Source organism: Monodon monoceros, unplaced genomic scaffold, assembly GCF_005190385.1.
Source record: "Monodon monoceros isolate NGI ecotype Baffin Bay Population unplaced genomic scaffold, NGI_Narwhal_1 Super_Scaffold_18, whole genome shotgun sequence".
In the NCBI taxonomy this organism is placed as follows: domain Eukaryota; kingdom Metazoa; phylum Chordata; class Mammalia; order Artiodactyla; family Monodontidae; genus Monodon; species Monodon monoceros.
Genome location: NW_021703774.1, coordinates 29,464,996 through 29,483,257, shown reverse-complemented (window position 1 = coordinate 29,483,257; position 18,262 = coordinate 29,464,996). Strand labels below are relative to the sequence as shown.

The 18,262-nt window shown below is 37.5% G+C and overlaps 2 protein-coding genes across 2 annotated transcripts in view; one reads left to right on the top strand and one right to left on the bottom strand.

Annotated features, from left to right (window-relative positions):
- KMO (kynurenine 3-monooxygenase) overlaps positions 1-2,460 on the top strand; it is a 55,341-nt gene extending 52,881 nt beyond the window's left edge. The window contains 2 exon segments of the mRNA XM_029229960.1: positions 931-1,068; positions 1,071-2,460. Coding sequence (XP_029085793.1) covers positions 931-1,068; positions 1,071-1,133 — 201 coding nt within the window. The 3' untranslated portion in view covers positions 1,134-2,460.
- Positions 2,461-3,086: 626 nt separating this feature from the next.
- The window catches only part of OPN3 (opsin 3), a 58,254-nt gene continuing 43,078 nt past the window's right edge, over positions 3,087-18,262 (bottom strand). The window contains 2 exon segments of the mRNA XM_029226892.1: positions 3,087-3,347; positions 4,306-4,560. Coding sequence (XP_029082725.1) covers positions 3,087-3,347; positions 4,306-4,560 — 516 coding nt within the window.

The window sequence follows — 18,262 nt, the reverse complement described above, 5'->3', positions numbered from 1 at the left end:
AGTGAAGAGGCACTGCCCTGGTGGGGAATGGGCATGGGCATAGGGAGGGGGGCTTGGAGGTTGAAGAAACCTCTCACACATTCAGAATGGGAATGGCAAGTATTTCAGTGGACCCAGAAGAAGCACATATGTGTGAAAATGGCTAGAGGTGGAGCTGGAACAGTAAGTAGGACCTGAAACATCTTGAATATTATTTTGAGGGAAACAGGAAGACAAAGGCAGCTCATAGTCTCAGGTGTGGATTTTAGAAAGATTTAGAGGCTAGATTGGAATGAATCAAGATTTATTCATACAGAGGTGAATAAAATAAGGTCCCTGCCCTCAAGGAACTAAAAGTCCAAAGGGGAAAGAGACAGTGACAGGCAGTTAGAATGCAGGACAGTAAGTGCAGTGAAAGAGACCAGGATGATATGAGAGTGCACACAACCCAGACTAGACTGAGCCTCAGCTCGTGCGGTTGATAGACTGTAGGTGGTGAGGGTGCATGTTTAAGTCTTTGAATGTGTGTCTTCCAAGTCACAGAGGCCAATGAACCCATCACTCTTCCCAGGGACACTTTGTGCAGGGTCTGAGCAATGACTGAATCATTTGTGGCTTCTTTCAAGACAGAGTTAACAGTTCTTTTTTTTTCAACTGTAAATTTTTTTTTATGGCTGGACAAAGGCTAACTGTTAAGAATTCTTTATACAGACACATAGATTCAGGAGTTTCTGGGAAGAGAGAGAGGAGGGAGAGAGGGAGGCAGGAAGCTCCAAATTCTTGACCTTGCCAGATATTTCAGGACTTCACCTAGTGGTCATGCAATTACATCACTGTTTCAGTTTAAAGAACAAAGAGGAAATTGTATAAAACATCATTTAAAAATGAAGTCTACTTGTAAGATTTTAATCACTGGACAAATAAAGTGAAAGTTCTTGCTCTTTTTTACAGGTGATAAACAAAGGACTCTTTTTCTTTGGAACACTGATAGCTGTCAGTGGTACTTACCTACTTATGCGTTCCAAGTCACTGAGACCCCTGGACTACTTGAGAAGACCATGGGACTGGGTCACTTACTTCCAGAATACAGGGCATGTCTCCCTGTAAACTCCCTGGAGTCACTAGAACAAATTCCCAATGTCATTAGCAAGTGATAAAAAGATCCTGAAGTAGCAAATATTAGATTTCTCAGTAACCAAAACAGGATTAAAATCATGTTTCCATCATCATATTTAATTCACTAATAGAAGATATTTATCAGCTTATAGTTAAATTCAATGTAGAATTTCTCTGTGAGCTCACTGAAATTATTGAAAAAATAACCCACCACTTTAAGTGAAACTCAGCTTCCCCACAACACTATGCTTAGGTCAGATCATTCTAAATATAAAAGTGCAGTGGAAGATCTCTTTCAGTTCTCAAAAAGTAAGGCCCTAGAGACCTCAATGAAGTCACTGATCACACTTTTCTTTAAAGGACATAATAGAAGTCATGATAGGATTGACTTAACACCTGGGACTAAAAGTCGCAATTTGCCTAATATATTAACTGCATTTTTCATTACCTGGATGGAACTTACCTAAGCACAGTGCTCAGATTTTCTTGCTAAAACTAGAAGTGTAAAGGAGGGATTGGGGGGCTTTCGAGAGAGTTCAAAATGAATTGATTTTATTTCTCAGTCTTCAAAAGGCAATATTGCCTTCTGAGGATTTTTTTAAAAGGCTATTAAAGCCACACTAAGTGAAGGATAGGAAGAGCTTTATTTATAAACTAAATATCTATATACATAAAAGAGTGGAAAGGAAACAAGAGGAGACAATTTTTATAGAAATATGAAGCCATATTTTATTCCATTTCAGAAGCAATTTACTAACATTCTTGAACTATATGCTGCAAAACTAGCAACAAACTTGATGTTTAAATGATCATTTAGTGAAACTTTTTTCTTGCTTCTTCCTTCTTCAATAGGCCAACTGAATCATTTAGAAGTCTTTCAAATGTGATTAATTATGAAGATGCAACACTAGTAGAACAGTCATGTAAGAAATAAAAATTAGGAAATAAAATGATTCACTTTCTTGCCTATATTGTCAAGGAAATTCTTGAGTCCTAATAATCCATGTTTAGACTAAATAATGACTCATGGAAAAATGGTCTCTTCACTAACACTGACCACTATTTATCCAGTGTATTGACTGAAGATCAATAAAGATTATATTTTTTTATTTAATATTCACATTTTGTGAATACAGTTTTATACTTATTTTCATCCCTCTTCAAATGTAGGTTTGCTTGGTTTTTGCTGGAACTCCTTTTCTAAATCTATCAATAGAATTCTTGGCAAAATTGTGGGAAATTACTAGAAGGAGGGGCTAAGCCTGCCATGTTCATATTTGAAATGAAATAGATGGAGACACCTATTAACATCAGCTTCACCATGTACATCATCTGCTAATGTATGATTACCAATAAACCTTGACCACCTTGACATTCTATTTTCTTTCCTGTGTTTCTTTTTAATGGTGTCTTCTAGAGCTTGCTCAGTAGCACATTGGTCTGAAGCTCCTCTTTATCATATTATACATAGAGCAATAGTCTTTTGTTTCACATAAAGTTAAGGAATTGATTTTCTTTTTCATCCTAAGAATTGTCTCTTTGATAAATTTGATTGAGCAAACATTTGACATGACACTGAATAGGACCCAACACTACAGAAAATTAAAGATTTTCTAGCTATTTCACACAAGTGTATGAGACAAAGTTATTTTAAGAGCTAAGTATTTTTGAGAAATATGTTATGTGCCTTGGAAAATACAGCCTTTTAAAAATATATATTTGAAGTGAAAACTTCTAATATGTTAGAAGTTGATGGTGCCTGATGCCCACCTTGTGCAAGTGGTTTTTCATTATACAAAGCACCCGCTGAATTAAAAGAATTTATCTTGCTCAGTTACTCCTTGAGGCCAGAGAGCAATTCACATTTCCTGTTGGACCACAAAAGTTCTGTTGATATTACATAGAACGGGGATTCCAAAACAGTTCTTTTAATGGTAGTCTAAAAGTGGTATCTGATTTAAAGCCCCATCTTTCATTACCATTATTCTTTCCTATAAAGGACAAACTTGGATTACATCGACCTATGACCCACTGGTTCTGTCACCGTCAACTGATAGTGATTCATCATTAGTGATGACAAAAATGATGGAAGAAGAGTTAAAAGTCACTTTTTTCTTTGGTCTGTCCCTATCTTTCTGTGGCATCACAATGAGTTGGATTTGCATTTCACTCCCAACTGCTGGTAGGTCTTTAGCTGGTCACTGGCATCTCTGCAGTCAGAAACATAGGAGCTGCAAAAGGGCTCTTCGAAACTGGGCAGGGAGAAAATAAAGTTGAATATTAAGTAAAAGTTTGGATTGACATTCAAGAAAATTAGGTAAATTTAATTTGGGTTGTTCTTTTTTATTTGTTAGCTGACGTGGAGTTAGGTGGTAATGCTCAGATCTACTTAAGTCTGGAGTTTAATGTCTTTTATTTATTATAATTCTTATTAATTTTACCACATAGGTCTCTTTCAATACCTTATAATAGCCATAGATTCAAGTTGCATGAATCTTCCATGCAGGCAGCTAGATGTGTTTCCTGAAGGGATTTTGAACATTAATTCATTCCATAAATATTCAATGAGCCCCTATGAGGTGAGGCAATTTGTGCTACAATCTGGGGATATTGCGGGCAGCAGAGACAGACAAGGCCCTTCCTGGTAGAGTTTACAGCTTGGTGTACTCACTAATGTTCCTTTAATTAGGTTAAGATTTTTTTTTTTTGGATCAAGGTTACAAATCAGTTGGTGAAAATATACAACAGCAAACCAGGTTCAAATCCAGGCACCAACACGTCCTGAAGCAAACAACTTCTTTTACTTCTCTGAACCTATTTCATAATCCATAAATAAGATACTATTAGTGCCTATTTCATGGAGTTTTGTAAAGATAATTGATACAATCTGCATAGTGCAGTAAGAATTTTAAATAAATTGTTAACTTTGATTGTAGTTATTATTACTAAACATAAAATGTTTTCTGATGTATTAAATACTGATTTTAATACAATTTTACCTAACAAGTGCAAACCTCCATTGGTAGGTCTTAGAATTGTTATTTTCTCTGGGAATATTCTACATTTCTTCTTAAACCCTCTACTTTCCTATAAAATGCTTGATTTAGGTTTTTATCATTGAAGCTGCTATGAATAATCTCTATAAGAGTATTATATTTTCCAACAACCCCACCAACATGGTGAAAATGATCAGTTAATTACAAAGCTTACCTTTCTGATCATGAAGATATAGATAACTGGATTATACACAGTGCTTGATTTAGCAAAGAGATATCAAACAGTAGATATTATTGTAGGAGTGAACAGGTGTCCATAACCATTAAACACCAAGAAACAAATCACAATATAAGGCATCCAAAAGATCAGAAAGGCAAATATCATGAAAAAGCACATTTTGGCCAGTTTCTTTTCATATCTTAAAATCTTGAACGTTTGAATTGTCTGAAGATCTTCAACAAAACGGAGCTGCAGAAAGGAGAAGGAAAATAAAGGGGTGAAAATGAAAAAATCATTTTTGTTTGTTGTTTTCATAATAAATATTCAGGCACCATTCTTGGCCCCACTTTAATGGAAAGAGAACTGAATAAGACTTTGGGAGGCTGGCATCTGATCCAGGACCTGCAGCTGGGCCCAGCCCTTAAACTCTCTGGGCCTCAGTCTCCTCACCTTAACATAATATATTGAACTAAATAGCCTCTTAGATCCTTCAACGGTTTTTAATGTTTTCTAATTGGCTTAAAGAAGAAGAAAATGAACTCTTTTGCCTAGATCTTCAAGTCGCTAAAAGACAGCCTGAAAGAGCCATGCTAGGGACTTCCCAGGTGGTCCAGTGGTTAAGAATCCACCTTCCAATGCAGGGAACGTGAGTTCGATCCCTGATTGGGGAACTAAGATCCCTCATGCCACCGGGCAACTAAGCCCTCACACTGCAACTGCTGAGTCTGTGTGCTGTAGAGCCCAAGCACCACAACTAGAGAGAGGCTGCATAGCACAATGAAATATTCTGCATGCTGCAATGAAGATCCCGTGTGCCACAACTAAGACCCAACACAGCCAAATAAATAAATATATAAAAAGAGTCATGATAAATTGGAAAAAAATTCTCCATAATCCTAGAATCTCTTTTATCCAGAGCATAATCCTCAAATTCTCAAACCAGGCAGCAAATGTGATGTCAGTAGTTCTACATGTTGAAGCCTACAGCTGGTCTTGATGAAAACTTAATTCCTAAATAAATTCTTCCTGGAAACTACTGTGACTTCCACTTTACAGCTAATGACTATAAAGTGGAGTTTTGATGAGCAATTTGCTTGGGTTTGTTTCATCAGTGGCTCAGCTGCAGAGGATAGAGCTCAGTAAAGCCCAGATAGCCCATTTTCTCTAAAATCAGCATTTTAGAGAACTTTTTACTCCTAGTTTTACTCCTAGTTTGTCCCCACTAACAGTATTTAGGCATAATGGCCTATAGTCTGAAAGTTCTTTGACTTTCTCAGATAAAAAACTCTTTAGAAGTATAACAGGGAATAAGAAATCTGACTTCATATTAGATCTGTTTCTTTTACTTTAACCTTTGTATTCTACTGCTTTTGCTACAAGTTAATCACTAAAGGGATGCTGCCAATAGCTGAAAATATACATAATGGTCCATATCCAGAACCCTGCTCCCATGCCTGAATGTTAAACCAAAATACCTTTGTTCTGCTCACAACATCCTGATGCAGCCCACCTGTCAAATGGCTGCAGGAAAGAAGAAATTAACACATCCCTTCCCAGAGTCTGGCTGAAATCAGGAAATAATTGCAACAACTTATGGCCTTTTAACTTTACCTCCTCACCTTCCCACTCTTTGTTCTATAAAATAAACTAGCATCCAGACCCCAGAAACAAGATGGTTCTCTAGGACATTAGTCTGCCATCTTCTCAGACTCCTGGCTTTCCAAATAAAGCCATTAATTCCTTGCCCCAAAGCCTTGTCTCCCAATTTATTGGCCTGTCATGTGGCTGGCAGAACAATCTTGGACTTGGTAACAGAAGTTCCTCCTATTATTGTGATAAACGTGTTATTAAGAAGAGGGGGAGAATATTCCTGTACATCAAAAGTATATTCGTTCCCACGTGCCGCGGATCGGCTGGGCCCATTAGCCATGGCCGCTGAGCCTGCGTATCTGGAGCCTGTGCTCCGCAACAGGAGAGGCCGCAACAGTGAGAGGCCCGTGTACCGCAAAAAAAAAAAAAGTATATTTGTAAATAAAATGGATATTTCTGACATCTTAAGAAGCTAATTTTGCTGCAAAAATATAAATGCTTTATATATTGATATAAGAAAAGGTATTTGGCATACCACTGATACTTAATATATAATTTTAACTTGGGAAATTTATTGCATTTCAACAAACTGTAAGTGTTCCTTTTATTTCTAGCATTATCATAAAAGTTAAGGAAAAATTTTCCGAAGAAATCTGTTAAAACATGTGCTTATAGTATTTAAAAATATATTTGAATTGATATATCTAAATCACTGATGTCATCTAAACTTTATTTAAGAAACTATATTCTTATTAAATTATGTATTCATATTGACAAAGAATAGAAGAAAACATAGATAATTAAAATGGTTGATTATTTTTCTAGAGTAGAGGAAATGTGTGTATGGTAGTGAGTGTTAAATTTCTGGTGCTATTATTATCTGTGTATGCTATTCTATTTTAAAAGAAACTATTTTATTTAAAGTGATAAGATATTATTCTATTTTCAAAACAGGATTTTGGTGGGGGGAGGATTTTTCCCTAGAGATTTTAAGAAGGTTGTGGAGTTCTAGTAAAAACTTTAGATGTGGAATTAAAAGATCTGGGTTCATATTCCAGATTCACCACTTTTGCTCCCTGTGTGATGTTGAGCAATTCAATGACCTTCTCTAAGAGTAACGATTAAAGGAGGTTAAAATGTGTAACTTATTAAACAGAAGTTGAGTCCCAGTTCCACACATATGACTTTGTGGGATTGTTTTTGAGATTATGTATTTATATTTGAATTATATTTGAAACAACCATACTTATTCATAATGCATATGTACTTTTATGATAATATAGGATATTAGGAATCATGATTTATGACTCCTTGGAGTTTCAATTAACTAGTAATACACCACATGTCAATGATCTGTGCCCCAAGTCCCCACTATCTAGGGCCCAACAATTTTATCTGTACCACTTTCTGGGCAATGTCAGTCCCCATAATTTCTCACCACTTATCAAAGCAGAGAACTCATTTATCATTCTGGAATTACACGCATACTGGAGAAATTAATTGAAGAAAATATTGGTTTATGCTTCCCCAGTTCCTCTGGTATAAGGAAAAGATATGACTAAAGTTTCAGATTATTTGGGTTTGTATATGTGGCGTTTCCATGATTATTTTTCATTTATCTCTCTTTGGCTTCTTTGTTTCATTATTCTCTATTCCTTTACTCTGCTCATTCAACATTTTCCAAATAAAGAGCTCTACTTTATGTCTTGCCCCCTTTATCCAATCATTTGAGGATATTTTTCAGAATTGTTATGGATAAAGCAAAAGTATTGATACATACACAAATTTGTCCTAAAGGAGGAACAACTTAAGACAAATTCCCCAGAATTACCTCTAATGGTGTTCTTTGCCTATATAAATGGCAACACCTAGTGCTTGGTGATTCAGACACCTGTAGGTTTTTCAAAGACTTTACTGTGAGTCCTTCTCAAGGGAGTAGCTATGTCTCTATTGCTATTACAAATAACCTCTCTGGATAAGGAAATAGAAGCAATTTCTTGCACCAAGCTTTGTGTTGAGTTTATAGCACAGTCAGTAGTCAAATCTCTTTGTACTTTCACCACTCCCCTTTCCTAAGCCCTCTGTAAATTTTTTCCAAAAATAGTCACTGGTCCCTATTGCATGTAGGTACTGTTCCAGCTATAGGTGAAAAAATAAATAAGACTGGGTCTCTTCTCTTGAGGAATTCACTATTTGGTGAGGGTGACAGGCACATAAATATACCATTTCCATAGGTGATAACATGCCACGAGGGAGGTGACCAGAGAGGGCTATGGGAATACGCAGTAGGGGTAACAAATTCAGAGGTAGATAAGAGCAAACAGATCCTGATCTCAGCTTTCTGAAGTGAGGAGGAGTTTAGACAAGGAGGAGAGACAGAATGTTCCAGGGTTAAGGCAAAGAGGTAAAAGAACATGTCAATTTCTGGGGACAAGAAATACTGTAGTTGACTGAAGCTTGAGGTGGCAAGAGGGAGGGAATGTAAAAAAATGAGACTGGACAGGCAGATGAGAGATGGCCACACAGGACCTCATAGTCAGCTCAGGGGCCTTACTTTTAATCATGAAGGCAATAGAACCCTTAAAAGATTTTAGGCTGGGTAGTGACATAAGAAAATTTTCATTTGAGGACAATTAATCTGGTGGCAGTATGAAGAGAATGGATTAGAGGAAGGCAAGAATAAAGAAAGGAAAACTAAGATCCTTTTGAATTGAGTCTGGCAGGCAAAAAAATTGAGAGGACAAAATAGATATATGGAAATATATTTGAGGTTCGGTAGATAAAAATTGATAATTGTTTGGGTGTGAGGGAGACATGGATGAAGAATAGTCAAAGATTACCCCTTAGTTTCTGGCTTAGGTAGATAGGAGTGATGACCATTCACTAAGAAAGGGAATGGAGGAGTAGAGACTTGGGGGGAAAGATGACCAATTTATCTTCACACATGTTGAATTTGACAAGTCTGTGGACTATCCACACGGAGGTATTCAATAGGCAATTGACTATGAGGATCTGATAGAGGTCATAAGAACAACCTGGAACAGAAGTAGAGATTTCAAAGTCACCATGCTATTGTTAGAAGGAAAATACTGCCAATAGATGGATTGCCCATGTCTATTGTGTAGTATTGAGACAGGCTGGGACCCGGGACCCAGGACCCTTTGCTGCAGTGCTTGCACCTGGACACACGTCTCCTCAAGCAACAAAATACAAAGAAACTATAAGGGACTAAAATTAACTGCATGCATGTGCAGTTGGGGCAAATTATGGACAATGAGATACAAAAAGACCAAAAACCCAACTGTTACTTCTGAAGAGCCAGGAGCAAAAGCAGGGTGTCAAGAGCAAAAGCATACCCCCTGCACACAACACCACCAAAGGGGTGGGCAAACCACCTAAGCCACCCCTTTGGCCCGTCTCTGGGCCCACTCCTACCCTCACCCCATATAAAGAACCAGCTAGCCCCGCCTCAGGGAGCGAGCAAGGGAACTTGTTACTTGTTTTTGCTCCTCCCTGCTGTAGCAGGGACCCCAATAAAGCCTTGCCTGAATTTCTTGTCTGACCTCTTATCAATTTCTATTGATTAAGGAAGGCCAAGAACCCTGGTCAGTGACAGAATGAGATGAGAGCTAAGCATAGAATGCTGGGGAGGCCCAAGGAAAAGAAGCCTTTGAAGGAGACATGAGACGATGGGGCCCAGAGAGTCAGCAACAAAGATAAAAGAGAATGGGGTCCTAGAAACACTGAGAGCAGAAACTCACAATTAAGTAGGAGCTGTCAACAATGCCACAAGTCTCAATGCCACAGATGCCAGAAAAAAAAGAGACTGAAATGTGTCCATTGGCTCTAACATTTGGGAGATCATCAATGACCTTAATGAGGCTGTTTCTGTGAGAGTGTGGTAGAAGAAGGAATCACCAATTTGCAATGGGTTGAGGAATAAATATGTGAATTTACTAAACTATAGACTCTCTGAGGCAGTGGCTATATCTTATTCACTGTGTATCCTTGGAGATTAGTAATTGCCTTTGCTTGGACTTCCATAACAAAATATTGAGTGGCTTAAACAATAGAAACTTATTTCTCACAGACTTGGAGACTGGGACGTCTAAGATCAAGGTGCCAGTAAGGTAGGTTTCATTGTGAGGCCTCTTTTCTTGGCTTGTAGATAGCCAAATTCTCTCCATGTTCTCCTATCAGTGGAGAGGGAGAGTGAGAGCTCTGCTCTCTCTTTCTCTTCTTATAAGGGTGCTAATCCCATCATGAGGGCCCCACCCTCGTGATCCCATTCTCATATATCCCTAATTACCTACCAAAGACCCCATCTCCTATACCATCACATTGAATGTTGGGGAGACAACAAATATTCAGCCCATAACAGTAAATAATTGGTACATTTTAGACGCTCAATAAATATTGGTCAAATGAATGCTTATTGAGTGACAATGTAGCACCAAAAGCCACCAATGTTTCTTTGAGTTAGCAGTGATGTGGAGAGAAATAAAGTGATAACTAGAGGGAGTTGAGAGTATATTTTGCTTTTGAATTAAATTAGCATGGTTGTATGCTACAGATAAAGAGCCAGTACTGAGGGAGAGATTGAATATATGAGTAAAAGAGAAAATTATTACTTGAGAGAGGTCCCTGAGGCAGAGAATGGGGTGGGGAAGAAAACAAGAATCTAGGATCAGTTTGGTCCTGAGAGACCTCTCCCATTCCCTTGCAACTGAAGAGAGGGATATAAGAATGAGCGGGGGCATTTGGCACCACTGGGGCTCCTGTGATCCAAGCAGTCATACCACCTCTGTGCCTGGTCCTCACAGGGACAGACCCAAGGGCTCCAAGGCAGCCTCAGGACCAGACTCCTGTGGGTGGACCACACACAGAAGTGGGGATAAAACCAAAGCTGGACGGGGTGACTAAGGAAGAAGATCAAAAATCTTTCCATCAGCTGTGCAAGCTGCAGATTAAATACCCATGATCAGCTAGGTAGACCCTGCATCTATGGAATATCTGAGTAGACAGTGAGTGTTCCCACAAGTGAAAACGGTCTAGCTCTCGCAGCTGTGGATTTTTGGGGTAAGCACATGCAAGAATTGGGCCAGATCAGAGTCTGAGTAGTCCCCACAGGGTCCACAGCAGGTCCAGAGACCAGCCCAGAGGCACAGGAGAGCCTCTTCAGGAGGTGAGGGTGGGTTGTGGCTCATGGCATGTGCAAGGACACAGCGGAGACCCCAGGGAAACATAATTATTGCTATTAATTTTAGTATGTTTCGAGTTGTTCTGTTGTTGGTTCTAGTTTTTTTTTTTTTTTGGTTTTTCTTTGTTTATTTGGTGGTGGAGTTTTAGTTTTTTTTCTTTTTTTAATTTAGTCTCTTGGGATCTCCATGTTTCATAACATATTTTTAAAATTTTCTTTATACATTTCTATTTTTACTTTGCTTTTCTGTGGTTCTGTGTTCTTTTCCCTTATTTTTTCTTTTTTCTTCAGTATATATATGTATATATATTTTTTAAATATTTCCATTTCTTCTTTGCTTTTCTGTTGTCCTGTGATTTTTTCCCTTTTTATTTCATTTTATTATTTTTTTAAAAATCATTTTTATTGGTTTGTTCTGTTTCCTTGCTTCATTCTTCAGTTGGCACACTGCTTTGGTTTTGTTTTTAGGTTATGTGTTTCTGTTAGCTTTAATCCTAATTGTTTGATTTCATTTTTGAGCTCTTCTATTTGTCTGGTTGTTCTCTTGCTTTCTGTTTTATTTGGCTCTGTGTTTGTTTCTTTTACGTGTGTGTGTTTCCTTGTCTCTGCTTTTGTTTATTTGATATTGTTTTTACCATTTCTCGGGGGTTTTGTTTGTCTTTTTTTTTTCTTTAATTTTGCATATTTTATTTTTTTATATTTCTGTTTCTGTGTTGCCTTTCTGTTGTTCTGTCTTCTTTCCCCTTTTTCTTTTCATTTTACTTTTTAATCATTTTTGTTGGTTTGTTTTGTTTCTTTGCTTCATTCTTCAGTTGGCACTCTGCTTTGCTTTTGTGTTTTGGTTTTGTGTTTTTGTCAGCTTTCTTCTTAATTGCTCCATTTTGTGCTTGGGTTCTTTTGTTTGTCTGCTTGTTCTCTTGCTTTTTGATTTGTTTGGTTCTGTTTTTGTTACTTTTGTGTGTGTGCATGTTTCCTTGTTTCTGTTTGTTTTATTTTACTTTTCACCATTTGTCTGGGGTTTTGTTAGTCTTTTAAATTACCGTTATTGTCAGGACGAGTGACTTGTGGGGTCTTGGTCCCTTGACCAGATGTCGGGCCTGAGGCTGGGAGCACCGAGTCCAGGATGCTGGACCACTAGAGAATTCCCAGTCCCAGGGAAGATTAATTACCAAGAGCTCTCACAGAGACCTCTATCTGAATCCAAGACTCAGCTCCAAACAACTGCCAGCAGCTTCTAGCAATGGGCATCTCACACCAAACAACAAACAAGACAGGAACACAAGGCCACCCATCATCACACAGACTACCTAAAGTCATACTAAGCTCATAGACACACCAAAAACACATCACCTGACATGGCCCTGCTCATCAGAGGAAAAAGACTCAACTCCACCCATCAGAACATAGGCACCAATCCCTCTCATCAGGAAGCCTACACAAGACAATGGACCAACCCCACTACGAGGGCAGAGAACTGAAGCAAGAGGAACTACTTACAACCCTGCAGTCTAGGGAAAGGAGACCTTAAATACTATAAATTAAACAAAATGAGAAGACAGAGAAATATCTTACAGGTAAAGGAGCACGATAAAAACCCACAAGACCAAATGAATGAAGAGGAAATAGGCAAACTACCTGAAAAAGAATTCAGAGTGAAGATAGTAAAGATGATCCAAAATCTCAGAAATAGAATAGAGAAAATACAAGAAACGTTTAAAAAGGAACTAGAAGAACTAAAGAGCAAACAAACAGTAATGAACAACACAATAACTATAATTTAAAATACCCTAGAACGAATCAATGGCAGAATAACTGAGGCAGAAGAACAGATAAGTGAGATGGAAGATAAAATGGTGGAAATAACTGCCACAGAGCAGAATAAAGAAAAAAGAATGAAAAGAATGGAGGACAGTCTCAGAGACCTCTAGGACAACATTAAGTGTGCCAACATTATAGGTGTCCCAGAAGAAGAAGAAAAAAAGAAAGGGTCTGAGAAAATATTCGAAGAGATTAGAATTGAAAACTTCCCCAACATGGGAAAGGAAATAGTTAATCAAGTCCAGGAAGCAGAGAGTCCCATACAAGATAAATCCAAGGAGAAACATGCTGAGACACATATTAATCAAACTAACAAAAATTAAACACAAAGAAAAAATATTAAAAGCAGCAAGGGAAAAGCAACAAATAACATAGAAAGGTATCCCCATAAGGTTAACAGCTGATCTTTCAGAAGAAATTCAACAGGCCAGAAGGGAGTGGCAAGATATATTTAAAGTGGTGAAAGGGAAAAACCTACAACCAAGATTACTTTACCCAGCAAGAATCTCATTCAGTTTACTCAGCCATAGAAAGGAATGAAATTGGGTCATTTGTAGAGACATGGATGGATCTAGAGATTGTAATACAGAGTGATGTAAGTCAGAAAGAGAAAAACTAATATTGTGTATTAATGCATATATGTGGAACCTAGAAAATGTTACAGATGAACCAGTGTGCAAGGCAGAAATAGACACAGATAGAGAACAAATGTATGGACACCAAGCGGGGAAAGTGTTGGGGGTGGGGGGGGTAGGATGAACTGGGAGATAGGGATTGACATATATACACTAATATGTATAAAATAGATAAAAATAAGAACCTGATGTATAATAAGTAAATAAAATAAAATTCAAAATAAAATGAATCTCAGATTCTACAGAGAAATCAAAAGCTTTAAGGAAAAGCAAAAGTTCAGAGAATTCAGCACCACCAAACCAGCTGTACAACAAATGCTAAAGGAACTTCTCTAGGCAGGAAACACAAGAGAAGGAAAAGACCTACAAAAACAAACCCCAAACAATTAAGAAAATGGTAATCGGAACATACATATCAATAATTACTTTAAATGTAAATGGATTAAATGCCCCAACCAAAAGACACAGACTGGATGAATGGATACAAAAACAGGACTTGTATATAGGCTGTCTACAAGAAACCCACTTCAGACCTAGGGACACATACAGTCTGAAAGTGAGGGATGGAAAAATACATTCCATGCAAATGCAAATCAAAAGAAAGCTGAAGGGCTTCCCTGGTGACGCAGTGGTTGAGAGTCCACCTGCCGTTGCAGGGGACATGGGTTCATGCCCTGGTCTGGGAAGATCCCACATGCTGTGGAGTGGCTGGGCCCATGAGCCATGGCCGCTGGGCCTGCGCATCTGGAGCCTGTGCTCCACAATGGGAGAGGCCACAATAGTGAGAGGCCCACATACAGCAAAAAAAAAAAAAAAGAAAGCTGAAGTATCTAGACTTGTATCAGACAAAATAGACTTTAAAATAAAGATTATTACAAGAGACAAGGAAAGACACTATATAATGATCAAGGGATCAATCCATGAAGTAGATATAACAATTGTAAATATCTATGCATCCAACATAGGAGCACCTCAATACATAAGGCAAATGCTAACAGCCATAAAAGGGAAAATCAACAGTAACACAATAATACTAGGCAGCTTTAACATCCCACCTACACCAATGGACATATCATCCAAACACAAAATAAATAAGGAAACACAAACTTTAAATGACACAATAGACCAGATGGACTTAATTGATATTTATAGGACATTCCATCCAAAACTAACAGAATACAGTCTCTACTCAAGTGCACATGGAACATTCTCCAGGAGACATCATATCTTGGGTCAAAAATGAAGCCTCAGTAAATTTAAGAAAATTGAAATCATATCAAGCATCTTTTCCAACCGCAGTACTGTGAGACTAGATATCTATTACAGGAAAAAGAAAACTGTAAAAAATACAAGCACACGGAGGTTAAACAATATGCTACTAAACAACCAAGAGATGACTGAGGAAATCAAAAGATACCTAGAAACAAATGACAATGAAAACATGACGACCCAAACCCTATAGGATGCAGCAAAAGCAGTTCTAAGAGGGAAGTTTATAGCAATACAATGCTACCTCAAGAAACAAGAAAAATCTCAAATAAAAAAACCTTACCTTACACCTAAAGGAATTAGAGAAAGAAGAACAAAACAAAACAAAACAAAAAAACAAAATTAGCAAAAGGAAAGAAATCATAAAGATCAGATCAAAATTAAATGAAAAAGAAATGAAGGAAACAATAGTAAATCTGGTTCTTTGAGAAGATAAACAAAATTGATAAACCATTAGCCAGACTCAATGGGAAAAAAAGGGAGAAGACTCAAATAAACAGAATCAGAAGTGAAAAAGGAAAAGTAATGACTGACACCACAGAAATACAAAGGATCATGAGAGACTACTAAAAGTAACTATATGCCAATAAAATGGACAACCTGGAAGAAATGGATAAATTCTTAGAAATGTACAACCTCCCAAGACTGAACCAGGAAGAAATAGAAAATATGTATATACCAATCACAAGTACTGAAATTGAAATTAAAAACTTTCCATCAAACAAAAGCCCAGGACCAGATGGCTTCACAGGTGAATTCTATCAAGCATTTAGAGAACAGCTAACACCTATCCTTCTCAAACTCTTCCAAAATATAGCAGAGAGAGGAATACTCCCAAATTCATTTTATGAGGCCACCTTCACTCTGATACCAAAACCAGACAAAGATGTCACAAAGAAAGAAAATTACAGGCTATTAACACTGATGAACATAGTTGCAAAAATCCTGAATAAAATGCTAGCAAACAAAATCCAACAGCACATTAAAGGGATCATGCACCATGATCAAATGGGGTTTATCCCAGGAATGCAAGCATTCTTCAATATATGCAAAGCAATCAATGTGATACACTATATTAACAAACTGAAGGATAAAAAACTTATGATAATCTCAATAGATGCAGAAAAAGGTTTTGACAAAATTCACCACCCATTTATGATAAAAATTTCCAGAAAGTAGGCATAGAGGGAACCTACCTCAATATAATAAAAGCCATATATGACAAACCCACAGCCAATATCATTCTCAGTGGTGAAAAACTGAAAGGATTTCCTCTAAGGTCAGGAACAAGACAAGGGTGCCCACTCTCACCACTGTTATTCAACAGAGTTTTCAAAGTTTTAGCCACAGCAATCAGAGAAGAAAAAGAAATAAAAGGAATACAAATTGGAAAAGAAGTAAAACTGTCACTGTTTACAGATGACATGATACTATACATAGAGAATCTTAAAGATGCCACCAGAAAACTGCTAGAGCTAATCAATGAATTTGGTAAAGTTGCAGCATACAAAATTAATGCACACACATCTCTTTCATTCCTATACACTAATAATGAAAGACCAGAAAGATAAATTAAACACTCCCATTTACCACTGCAACAAAAAGAATAAAATACCTAGGAATAAACCTACCTAAGGAGGTAAAAGGCCTGTACTCAGAAAACTATAAGAAACAGATGAAAGAAACCAAAGATGACACAAACAGATGGAGAAATATACCATATTCTTGGATTGGAAGAATCAATATTGTGCAAATAACTAAACTACGCAAAGCAATCTACAGATTCAATGCAATCTCTATCAAATTACCAATGGCATTTTTTACAGAACTAGAACAAAAATCTTAAAATTTGCATGGAGACACAAAAGACCCCAAATAGCCAAAGCAATATTGAGGGGAAAAGAAATGGAGCTGGAGGAATCAGAGTCCCTGACTTCAGACTATATGACAAAGCTACAGCCATCAAGACAATATGGTACTGGCACAAAAACAGAAATATATAGATCAATGGAACAGGATAGAAAGCCCAGAGATAAATCTATGCATGTATGGTCACCTTATCTTTGACAAAGGAGGCAAGAATATACAATGGAGAAAAGACAGGCTGTTCAACACGTGGGGGCTGGGAAAACTGGACAGCTACATGTAAAAGAATGAAATTAGAACACTTCTTAATACCATACAAAAATAAACTCAAAGTGGATTAAAGGCCTAAATGTAAGACCAGACACTATAAAACTCTTAGAGGAAAACATAGGCACAATACTCTATGACATGAATCATAGCAAGATCTTTTTTGACCTACCTCCTAGAGTAATGGAAATAAAATAAAAAATAAACAAATGAGACCTAATGAAACTTAAAAGCTTTTGCACAGCAAAGAAAACTATAAACGATGAAAAGACAACCCTCAGAGTGGGAGAAAATATTTGCAAATGAAGCAACTGACAAGGGATTAATCTCCAAAATCCACAAGCACCTCATTCAGCTCAATATCAAAAAAACAAACAACCCAATCCAAAAATGGGTGGAAAACCTAAATAGACATTTCTCCAAAGACATACAGATTGCTAACAAACACATGAAAAGATGCTCAACATCACTAATCATTAGAGAAATGCAAATCAAAACCACAATGAGGTAACACCTCACACTGGTCAGAATAGTCATCATCAAAAAATCTACAAACAATAAATGCTGGAGAGGGTGTGGAGAAAAGGGAACCCTCCTGTACTGTTGGTGGGAATGTAAGTTGGTGCAGCCACTATGGAGGACAGTATGGCGGTTCCTTAAAAACTAAAAATAGAACTACCATACGACCCAGCAATCCCACTACTGGGCATATACCCTGAGAAAACCATAATTCAAAGAGTCATATACCACAATGTTCATTGCAGCACTATTTACAATAGCCAGGACATGGAAGCAACCTAAATGTCCATTGACAGATCATTGGATAAAGAAGATGTGGCACAGACAATGGAATATTACTCAGCCATAAAAAGGAACAAAATTGAGTTATTTGTAATGAGGTGGATGGACCTAGAGTCTGTCATACAGAGTGAAGTAAGTCAGAAAGAGAAAAACAAACACTCTACGCTAATTCACATACATGAAATCTAAAAAATTCATACTGATGAACCTAGTGGCAGGGCAGGAATAAAGATGCAGATATAGAGAATGGACTTGAGGACACGGCAGGGAAGGGGAAGCTGGGACGAAGTGAGAGAGTAGCATTGACATATATACACTACCAAATGTACAATGGATGGCTAGTGGGAAGCTGTTGCATAGCACAAGGAGATCAGCTCAGTGCTTTGTGACCACCTAGAGGGGTGGAATAGCGAGGGGGGGAGGGAGGTGCAAGAGGGAGAGGATATGGGGATATATGTATATGTATAGCTGATTCACCTTGTTTGTTGTACAGTGGAAACTAACA